This window comes from Sardina pilchardus, chromosome 15 (genome assembly GCF_963854185.1).
Source record: "Sardina pilchardus chromosome 15, fSarPil1.1, whole genome shotgun sequence".
Classification (NCBI taxonomy): domain Eukaryota; kingdom Metazoa; phylum Chordata; class Actinopteri; order Clupeiformes; family Clupeidae; genus Sardina; species Sardina pilchardus.
Genome location: NC_085008.1, coordinates 3,118,646 through 3,130,090, shown reverse-complemented (window position 1 = coordinate 3,130,090; position 11,445 = coordinate 3,118,646). Strand labels below are relative to the sequence as shown.

At 43.5% G+C, this 11,445-nt stretch overlaps 1 protein-coding gene and 1 long non-coding RNA gene across 2 annotated transcripts; one reads left to right on the top strand and one right to left on the bottom strand.

Annotated features, from left to right (window-relative positions):
• Positions 1-697: 697 nt before the first annotated feature.
• On the bottom strand, positions 698-1,730 carry LOC134102453 (uncharacterized). Its single transcript, XR_009941513.1, has 2 exons — positions 1,556-1,730; positions 698-1,132 (listed from the first exon to the last, which is right to left on the bottom strand). It is a non-coding gene; the product is annotated as an uncharacterized LOC134102453 (long non-coding RNA).
• Positions 1,731-5,173: 3,443 nt separating this feature from the next.
• On the top strand, positions 5,174-8,881 carry LOC134102032 (hydroxylysine kinase). The gene is made up of 5 exons (XM_062555981.1): positions 5,174-5,278; positions 5,687-5,995; positions 6,236-6,378; positions 6,706-6,886; positions 7,501-8,881. The coding sequence occupies exons 2-5, from the start codon at positions 5,692-5,694 to the stop codon at positions 7,944-7,946; spliced, it is 1,074 nt and encodes a 357-aa protein (XP_062411965.1). The 5' UTR covers positions 5,174-5,278; positions 5,687-5,691; the 3' UTR covers positions 7,947-8,881.
• The last annotated feature ends 2,564 nt before the right edge of the window (positions 8,882-11,445 follow it).

Below are 11,445 nucleotides of genomic sequence, written 5' to 3'. Positions count from 1 at the left end.
CCTGTTCCTGAGATTGATGGTTCCTGAGTGTTTAAAGGATCTGTATTGTCATCGGTACGAGGTTTGCTACCCACAGCATCACTAATTCTGCTTAGTTCCTCACGGAGTATCTCTTCGAATCCTCTGCCACTTAAATGAGCTAAATCTGTTAACTTATCTAAGTAAGCTTTTGTTGAGGCTGTGCCTTTAGTTTTAGCGTAAACTGCTGAGAGGCTATGAATGTGATGAACAATCTCTGGATTACAGTTACATGCTCTGTGGTAAGGTAAGGGTAGTTTCTCTAAGGCTTCCATCGCAGAGCCAAATTCAAACTCAACAATTATCTGTCCATGATAATCAGACTGTTCATCAGTTATTTCCTCAATCCTTGAAATGCTACCATGCAATTTCAGAAAATCATATAGTTCTCTATCGGTTTCCGCAGATTCAATTTCAGACTCTGAGGTCAGAGGTCCACTAATAAGAACACAGTTGGGTACTTTCAAATTCTTAGACTCCACAATATCCATCTTTATGCAACCGCAATCCCAAAATAATAATTAACTTCAATGGAAAGAATGCAACAAAAAACTATATATTTTTTAAATCTCCTGGCTGGCTCTGCCAAGCTTGTGTAACCCATTTAAGAGAAACACACTAAATAGGCTCAAATAATTAGTAATGGACCAGGAATCAATAACTGAATTGAAACACCAAGTTAAGTAAAGCATAAAATGTATTCTCAATCATATACATACACAATTCTCAATGACCCAAAATAAAGTTGGTTCTTTGTTATATCAGTGTATGTGTGTTCTGGTATTTCCAGTTATGAGCTATTAACCAACAGTCCCAAAGAACAGGGTGCACCCATAAAAGTTATGGTTTCGCAGTTGCAACAATGTTCAAACTACAAAAAATAGAATAGTCCAGATGAGAATTCCAACGTTGTTCAATCAAGTGTGTGTTTCAATCCTACCCGATAGTATCCGGTTGGATAATTCAAAAAAAGAAGATTCAGTCAATTGTGTGGTTAACGATCAGTCCTACCACACAGAAGGTGCACACGGAAGGGTTTCCTCCGAGGTGATTCAGTCTTGGTGGCTCGCCATCCTCCGCGCAGGGAAGAGTTCCAGTGTCATAAAAACCCAGCCTGCATACATGTACACGGGCTTACAAAATAACCTTACTAGTGACTAATACATTAATTTAGCTAACAAATACATAATAACATGAAATGTATCATGAATGACATCAAATTCAAGTGTTTATCAGTTAGAGTCAAGTGGTTAACATCCAACAACTACCCGCTGATTATGTGAATTATCAGCGCCATATACAACCAACAACTACACACTGATTATGTGAATACAGGACATAAAATAACTCATTCGAATTCATCACACCATTATATGGAACATATTCGGAAGTTCTTAACATTCTATCATTCAAATCTTATGACTAATTTATTACATGTAATGTGATAAACACGGCACCCAGCCTGGTATGAACTCCAGGACTAGCTTCTTAGCTAACGTTAATATGGCCGCTAAGCGACTAAGCTAGCTGCACTTACCGAGACTTCAATAATCAGAACATAACCCGACGTCTTCTATAACAAGGGAATTCACACCTCACAAGTTCACTTCTTCAAAGCTACAGTAGCAATTACTGCTATAGAGCTATTTCTTTACTTTGACTCTGTGTTCGTAATGATTGCTTCCTTCACGTAATCTCTCCGAAAATTGTTAGACTCTCCCAGGGTGGGCGTGGTCTTCCCCATTTTCTGACCTATCAGAAAACACGCTTCCTTACTTGCTGACTGTTGTTAGGTAGAATAGAGGAAAGGGGTTTGCATTAATGAAGGCACTAAGAAACTATGGGATACAATGAAATAGGGTGTGTCCACCTGGGTTACAACAACGAAGTGCAGTTTGCATCTAACCAGAAGTGCAAAAAAAGCAGAGTGCAATGTGATAAACAAGTATAGGGCGCATACAGGACAAGAAATACAGTGCAGTGTAGACAGTATATCTAACAAGGCCACAATCTTAGACAGGCCAAATGACAAATGATTTAGAGCTGACATGGTTAAAGGATCATTCACACCAAGAACAATGATTATAACCATAACTATAAACCAAAATATCGCTCTTGATAAAGGTTGGGATCACTCTCAGACCGATTCTGAGAACGATAAAAAGTTGATAAAACAAATCAGATTTTAGCCATTAACATTGGTCAGTGGGCACTTTATCACTATAGTTATCGCTCTTGATGTGAATGCCGCTTAACACCTCAAAGGTCAGACTGCACTGATGCCATGTGCCTATTGTACTGAACCAGTGAGGTGGGCTAAAAGGCAAATGTTTTCCAACGTTTTTTTGTTTGCCTGTAGTTCTCTGTGAACGTTTGCGAACAGTCACAAACAGGAGGTGGTTCTCTGCAAACATGCGGTGGAGCGCGATGTGAGCTGGCGAATGGTTACCATCACAACAGAATGTTAACACCAATCGTTCAAATTCAACTGTTCAGAGAAAACATGTTGGCCAGGAACATACGTCACTGTTTGCCAAATGTGAATGCACGCACCACAGGTTTCTGTTTGTTTGTAAGTTTCTGCGGAATGTTGAGGAGGTAAGCTATTTCTCTGTGAATATACAGTGCAGCTGGACATGAGATTGATGAAGTGTTACTGTTACAATGGACTGAATCATTCAAATTTTGTTTGCCCGGAATGTTCGCCACTGTTCTCCAAATTTGAACTGGAACTGAACCTCAGGTCTGCTTGGGATAAACACACACACACACACACACACACACACACAAGCACACACACTCCAAAAAAACAATAACAAAAAAAACAGACAGGTAATTTCCAGTTAGCTGTGGTGAGAAATGAATGGCTTCATACTCTTCAAGCAATGGTCATTGGCCATCAGTACCGTATCGTTTGAACCTGTGTACATATACAATGAACATGTGTATGCAGCTGTGGCTGTGCAGTTGTGAGTGTGCATTTACCGGCATGTAACTGATCCCTGGCCCACCCACTGCAGCTAGTATATCAGGTCACTGAGAACAACATGGCATATTCATTTGTGGTTGGGCAACCAAGTGATTTACAACCATCTGTGTGAGCGTGTATGTGTGTGAACGTGTACGTCTCTCTGTGTGTGTGTGTGTGTGTGTGTGTGTGTGTGCGTCCGTGCGTGCGTCCGTGTGTACGTGTGTGTGTGTCTACATTAATACTCATTATGAGGCAGATGGGCCCAGCTCAAATACATCAACCTTCAACAACAAGCCTGACTTCACCTACTGCAATACAGTAGCAAACAATGCAACACAAACTAGTTGAAAAATGAGGTGTAGCAAATACAGCTGCTTTCTTAATAATAGCCATAATAATAAATAATCCACAGAATGCAGCTCAAAGTGTTTTACATTTGGAACATGCAACACAATAATCAAGAATCAGTCATTCACCAACTGATGACTTTTCGTCTCGATGAACGTTAGTAAAGTATATATCCTTTTTTTTGATCCCGTGAGGGAAATTCGTTTCTCTGCATTTAACCCAATTTAACCGGATTAGTGAACACACACAGCACACAGTGAAACACACAGTGAGGTGAATCACACACTAACCCAGAGCAGTGAGCTGCGCCTGCCCAACCAGCGGCAATCGAGGAAATTGGTGATCTTGAGGTGTGATTTTAGCCCTGGCCAAGAAAGGCAGCACCTAGTTGGGGGGGGGGGGACCTGCTAGACACCGACGAGGGCCTTTCATCAATTATCGCCACAACGTGATGCCTCCCATCAGCTGTGCACCTGGCTGTGCCCTGTGACTGCAGCCTCCTGTTCAGACAGGAGATGATGGAGCTCCAAGCGGATGCACATTCATCTCCGTAAGCAAGTACCCCTCGCCCACACACTAACGTCAGACGTCGCGATTCCACTCTTCCCTACATTACTGCCTCTTTGCCACATGCACTAATATCATCTCTATCATCACTGTTGGCTCTCCCTGGCCCTTGCTGAGAGGCCATCCTGCTGTGCCATCCTGCTCTGTCGGCCCGCTGTGCCATCCTGCTCCGCCGGCCTGCTCCGCTCTCTTCTGATGGATGAGGAGCAGCTCCCTCCACTCTGCGGCCACCTCCTCTGCCCGCGCTGACCCCTGCCGCAGGCCCGCGCCGACGCAGCACAGGGTCCAGTAGTGTGTCCTATAATCGTGCTCTCATCAGGTGATGATGATGGAGATGATGATGATGATGATGATGATGATGATGCAGCACAGGGTCCAGTAGTGTGTCCTCTAATCGTGCTCTCATCAGGTGATGATGATGGTGATGATGATGATGATGATGATGATGATGATGATGATGCAGCACAGGGTCCAGTAGTGTGTCCTATAATCGTGCTCTCATCAGGAACTGATGATGATGGTGATGATGATGATGATGATGATGATGATGATGGTGATGGTGATGGTGATGACATACTTCCTTGTTCCAAAGGTAATTTTGTATTGGACTCCTGCGCTGCATACAATACGCAAACTCACCAGATAGAGAACACAGCACAGCACCCTCCCCCCCAACACACTTCCCATAAATATAAACACCATGGCACCTCTACAGCCTCAAGCAGCCTTAAAAGGTTCAATGGAGGTAGGCGGCACAGATTACCCTTCACAGCAGTAAGGTGATGGTAATTTAGTATCCTCTGAGCTTTCCTAAGAACACATTTCTGGTGGTGCTCCTTCCTACCCACCACTTACAATACTGTTGTGTTAGAATAATAGCACATACTGTACAAACCACAGGCCTCCTTGACATTTTTCATTAGATCATTTTAAACATATTTATTTGGGTCCTTCTTATCAATATCCTGTGGGTCCTATCAATGTGCAAAATGTAGGCTTATGTGTAATTTCAAGCTAGCCATTTTGGTATATGTAGGCCTATGACATGTTACAGATATCAACAACCTTGATTTTCTAAGGTCTTTGATGCGCAACGTTGTTCTTATTCGGCTAAAAAAACAAAACTATTCCAATGTTCACATGTTGCATTATGCAAAATTCAGCATGCATCACTTTCAACTAGATTTGCGCAGTGCTGCATGAAGTTGAATGAGCCTGCTTCCGGAAGTGTTTGACTCGTGAGGCGCACGTCGTCGCAACAATGTATTCCTGAACATGACCAATACACGTAAGCAGACCGAGGCTTTCTTACATCTGGGTAAAAGTTCTCAAACTGCAGAGGAAGCCGGCTGAAATCCGAAGGACTTTATAGAGGTAACGACTACGCTGCCTTTCAAACATAGTTCAGTCAATGTTCCCTCCAGTTATTAAGCAAACGCGGCGTTGAAGCCTAGCCTATGCATGCTGCGATTTTGCAGATTGAGCCCGCAGTTTTGTGATTTTGTTATTACGATGTTCGAGTAAGCAGGCATGGCTAACTGAAGACGGTTGTTTTGGGTGCGTGCATATTGTACCGCATGTGTCATAAACCCACTTCGATTACGAGACTAAAATCTGTGAAAAGGCTCAAGGAGGAATAACTATGCTTACAGTCAACGCCTTCCAGTTAGCGTAAATCTCTGTCTGCACACAGTGCACAGAACTCGATGCATACTTGGATGCAAATAATAATACGGCTATTCCTAAGTTAACAAGCCATGTTTACTGACCCTCTTTTTCCAGGTAGAATGGCATCTAAGGACTCCAAACCTAATCTCACCCATGCACAAGTGTCTGAGTTAGTTAGACGGCTGTACGGCTTGACTGACTCTGAGATCCGTCCACTTCCAAGTTACGACGACCAAAACTTCTATGTGTGTGTGAGCGAGGGTGGGGAGTACGTGCTGAAGGTTATGAACTCCGGGGACAGCCAGAACCCCACTCTGCTGGAGCTACAGACCCACGCCATGAACTTCCTGCACAAGAGGGGACTTCCTGCACAAACAGCCATTCCCACAAAGACTGGGCAGCTCATGAGTCTAGAGGAGATTGGTACAGTGTTCATCAATCAATCAATCAATCAATCAGTAGCCTACCTGATCAATCAGCCAATAATTAATCATGTCAAACCTTAAGGACTCCTTGGTCTGCAAAGTACTGGAGACCTTTGTTGCATGTCGACATTCACTGTGTACAATTTTATTGCATGTGATTTATGTTGATCAATAAGCTTAAACAACTGACTTTCTTGGCAACACGTTAAAAGAATGCCTTACTACCTGCTGATCACAGACTGTGGCTGTGGGCTTCAGAAGTACCTGGTGCGTTTGCTGACTTATTTGCCTGGTACGACTGTTGCCAAGATTCCGCCCTCCCCTCATATCCTCTACCAAGTAGGGAAAATGGCTGCCACCATGGACAAAGCTTTCCAGGAAGTAAGAATTGAATTCAGATTTTTTTTTAAATTTGTGTACATCCATTTCATTGGTTGATTAATTCATCAATTAATTTATCTATACTGTACATCCATCCATCCATCCATCCATCCATCTATCCATTCATCTACATCTGTCCATCCATTCATTCATTCATTCATTCATTCATTCATTCATTCATCCATCCATCCTTTCATCCATCCATTCATGTACATCTGTCCATCCATCCATTAATTCATCCATCCATCCATCCATCCATATTTTGTCATGCTGTGGTTCATTGGTGTATTGGAGTAATCGTGGCCTCTGTTATGAACGTGTCCTCAGATGGAGCACCCCAATCTGAGTGTGCTGCAGAGAGAGAACTTCATCTGGAGCCTGTCCAACATCCCTCTCCTGGAGCAGTACCTGCCTGTGATGGACGGAGAGCCCATGCAGGAGGTCGTCAGCAAGGTCATCGCTCAGTACAAGGCACAGGTGGTCCCCAAGATGTCCGCCTTCCGGAAATGTAAGAGACACTTTTTCTACGTCCTTTTCTGTGCTGTGATTGACATGTCATTGTTAAGTTATTGTTACAGGGAGGCTACATCAGGCACGTGACTGAAACACTCCGTTTGCGGAGTGTAAAAATAGTCAGAAGAATAGAAGACGAATAATAGAACAGAAGAATAGAAGACGAATAATAGAACAGACGAATAGAAGACGAATAATAGAACAGAAGAATAGAAGACGAATAATAGAACAGACGAATAGAAGACGAATAATAGAACAGAAGAATAGAACAGACGAATGATAGAACAGACGAATAGAAGACTGGTCTAATTTCTCCGAGTGTACACGTCATATCTGGTGATGCCAGTGCGATTGTAGTGGCCTCTAATTGTTGCAACAGACACTCCTCACTTCAGTCGCGTGCCTGATGTGTCCTCCTTGTTAGAAGTTAGTTATAGTAAGTGGTTGGAAATGTGCCGAGCGTACACGTCATATCTGGTGTAGCCACTTAGATTATAGTGGCTTCTAATTGCCTTGCTTCCGTTATGTGTAGCAATAGCCCCCTGGTTAGAAGTTAGTGATTCTAAGTGTGCGGAAATGTACTGAACGATTGCTCTAATTTCTTGTAAGGTATAAACCACGGGGATTTTAACGACCACAACATCCTGGCGACGCCGGACGGTCCCTCCCAGTATAAAATCTCGGGCATCTTGGACTTCGGGGACATGAGCCGCGGCTACTACGTCTTCGACCTGGCCATCGCCATCATGTACATGATGATCGAGAACCCCAGTCCGGTGGAGGTGGGCGGGCACGTGCTGGCGGGCTACGAGAGCGTCGTCGCGCTGAACGCGGCGGAGAGGGAGTGCCTCTTCCTGCTGGTGCTGTGCCGCTTCAGCCAGTCGCTAGTGCTAGCGCGCTACTCCGTGAAGCAGCAGCCCGAGAACGAGGAGTACCTGATGATCACGTCGCGCACCGGCATCAGACACCTGCAGCGCCTCTGGGAGATGGGCCAGGAACAGGTGGAGCGCACCTGGTTTGAGAGCGCCAAGACCTACCAACAGCAACAACCCTGATCAAAGCTTGGACTGTTTACACACCTGGTTTAAGTGCGCCAAGACCTACAAACGCCAATACTGACCAAAGGTTTGGCGGCTAACTCTCTGAAGGAAATCTGTGAGGACTTAACTGTAAATATGTTTTTCCAAAAGGGCTGTGAACAAATCCATTCAGTAGTTCTCATAACTTCCTGATTGGCCCAGTATACATACTGGTTGGGCATTTGGGGGAATTTTTAAGCCATTTGCCTTCAGTGAAAGATGCAACACAAACTCCTCACAAACTCCACACAATCCTCAGGACTCATACCTGCTGAAAAAAACAGCCTGACCAGCTTAAGGTGGTTTGCTGGTTGACCAGCATATTAACCAGCTTGTTTGTCCACTCTATGATGGCTGACCAGCTAGACCAGCAAAACCTTCAGCTGGTTTCCCTAGTTTACGATGGTAATTCAGCTGGTCTTGCTGTTCGCACCACCTCAAGCTGGTCAATTTAGTTGGTGTTGCTGGTCTCCGTTGCAAACCAGCATGACCAACAATGTCAAGCTTGGCAGGCTGGTCACCAGCATGGCCGTCTTGCACCAGCTGTAACTTGCACGACAGACTGGTCACACCAGCATGACCAACTTCCTCAGATGGTCAGGCCAGCATGTCCAGTCCTGGTGCCCTAACCAGCTACACCAGCAAAGCAAACCAGCTGCAAGCATAAGCTGGTTTCTTGCTGTTATTTTCAGTAGGGATTTTATTAACAAAGTTCTCAGTGGCACATTCCACGTGGAAAAATGAAGCCTTTGTTTTATTGGTGCATCTAAATGTGTGATCATTTTTAAAACTGTATACTATAACTGTGAAATACTGTACAATCAATCAAGCAAGCTAGTGATCAACTCTGTGCCTTACAGTATGTCAGTTGGAATGTTGAAATAAACAAACGCTCTCTTGCCAGCGTTGCTCATAAACTCCTGTGTGAAGCTAAGCCTCATTGGTTGAATGCCTATTCTGTTTCGTTCCTGCTGTGTTTGTGATGAATGCTGTCGTGTGCCTCTGGTGGATAAATAAGCACCTCCGTCTGAGAGCGGCCACTCTGGCCCACATTTATCCCCTCCATAAACAGCAGCACGCCCATGAGGGACGGGTAGCTGTGGACCGTGCACTTTGTCCTGTCTCTGTGAGTTTGTAGTGGAGACTTATGAGGGGGGGAGCTGTAAAACATGCACGCTTGAGTACTTTGAGTTTTGCACCACATTTCCTATATAATGTGCTGTATTGGGTTTACAGATGTCTAATGAAATACTCTTTTAAAAGTAAAGATAGATAGATAGATAGATACTGTAGATAGATACTTTATTGATTGAGGGGAAATTCAAGATAGCTATTAAGAAAAGCCTGGAATAATAACCCTGCATTAGGGCCGTTATAATGCAATGAGGCATTGTTTCTCGTACATTGGAACCGTGGTGCAATTCTGAATCAAACTATTTGACCCCAACATCCTGCTGGTGTCCACGACTAACACTTGTCCACTGAGCCTGATGGGACCCGACACACGTGTGAACACGGCCCAAAGCCTGTCCTCAGCCCTTGATGTCCTGTTGTCACGACGACGGCTCACACATTCCTGACAACCGAGCGGAGCAGCCACAGCTAAGGTAACGACGAAGCAGTTTTCATTTGACTACACAATTACACAGCTTTTATTTCAGTAAATAGTTTCTCTCATTAACGAGCAAAAAGGTGCTGCCATGTACATGGTGTGTGTGCAGGCTTCCAGTTATCCGTTAATTATTGTGAAATCTGCACCACGACCTTTAGCCAGTGACCTTGCTGACTGGAGAGGTGCAGAGGCCAGAGGACTCTTATCTGAAGATCAGCGAAGGAGGACAAGTGCCAACACATGTTTCATAAATACGAGCATGCTATGGAAAGTTTGCATACATACTGTAAGCAATAACATGAAATTGCTCGCATTACCATTTATTTACACAGCTTTGAAAAGTGTACATGTGAGAGAGCAGTCATCTGGAGGTAAATATGATGCACTATAACTGCCCTGCGCGGAGAAAGATTGAATGATCTATAGTCGCTTTAACAGGTGACAGAGGACCACTTGACTGTGTACTGTAGCTTGCATCAGAGTTATTGCCAGATTGTGAGATGTTGTGATTGAATGTGTTCATAAGATGATATCTAGTTGAAATGGTAGATCTGTTGCTCTGATCATGGCCCTTGAGATGGCAGCACTGCACAAACGGATTGTAATGTGCTTGCTCCTCCTAGAGGCTAACGGTAATAACGGCTAACCTGCTGTGATTTGTACTATGGGGTTGGTAAGCCCGAGTATAGCCTGCTGTGTTCAAGAGCTTTTACCACACCCCTTAACAATCTAGCAAATAACTGCTTAATTACAGGGGAGTTCAATGAAATGATCAAGCAAGGATAAACATGCACTGGATGCAGATTATACCAAATGCATTGGCTGTGGGTGAAGGTATGGCCTCTGTTGCTATAGGGCAATAAAGAGTTGTTTACAGGCATGTTTATTAGAGCAGTCTGCAGCAGTATGAATATTGTTGAGTTCACCTGTTACTTGGACTCTATAGCTAACCAGCCATACACCATCTGTCTCAAAAGTGTGCTTGAGTGACCGAGAGTGTTGATGGCTAGCTGTCATTTCAATCAGTGATTCTTCATTTCTTTAAAAGGCATCTAACCATCTCACCTTTCTTCATATCAGTCTGTAGTGGAGTTATGTTTTTGTTTTCTGTTTTCTTTATAACTGATGAAGAAGTGAAGAAGCACACTCAACACCTTAGTCTTTCAACTGGGTGCTTAAACTTAATTGATAATAAATCAAAGACTTAGAAAATAAATAAAGCAACTGTTTTTGTTTTCTGTGTTCTTTATAACTGATGCCACTGACTGGAGATGCCTCTGAGGGCTGTGGATAACCAGTGTCTCTGCATTTGTTCGGTTTCTCTGTGAATTATTTCTTTATTGTGAAATTTATTCTGTGTATTTAGCTTTGTTTGATTGTGTTTGACTGGCAGGAAGCCATTTTGATAGCTGCTGCTGAGAGCCTTTGTCCTTGTCTCAGCTGTTGGTTACTGGTATCAGTTACTACTGGACTGAGTGGCCCCACTAATTTCCCCTGGCCCTTCCCTTGTCCCTTCCAGGAGCTGAGTGCCTACAGTCGAGGGGCTGTTGTCTTCATGGTGGTGGTGTGATACTTTATAGCATGTGTGCTTGAGACTCGATCATTGCGTTGTGTTCATATAAACAGCAGTGAGTGTAAAAACGAGTGAATGTTTTATTTTATTTTTATTTTCATATTTCAAATGTAATAGAAATGTTCCACATTCAATTCCAAATCAGAATGATAAAAATTACAGTATGTATCAAGTCTGCATTATCTTTTACAGGAAGCAGACAGCGGTGTTGACTTTTTCTTCGACCTCCAACAGTTGACATAAACTCTTTTTTAAAAAAATAATTGAATTTTAATTATCTAGCCACTTCA

Coding starts and splice junctions, on each gene's coding strand:
- LOC134102032 (XM_062555981.1), top strand. CDS start 5,692: ATGGCATCTAAGGACTCCAAACCTAATCTCACCCATGCACAAGTGTCT. Junction 6,379..6,705: donor TGGACAAAGCTTTCCAGGAA/GTAAGAATTGAA, acceptor ACGTGTCCTCAG/ATGGAGCACCCCAATCTGAG. Junction 6,887..7,500: donor GATGTCCGCCTTCCGGAAAT/GTAAGAGACACT, acceptor ATTTCTTGTAAG/GTATAAACCACGGGGATTTT.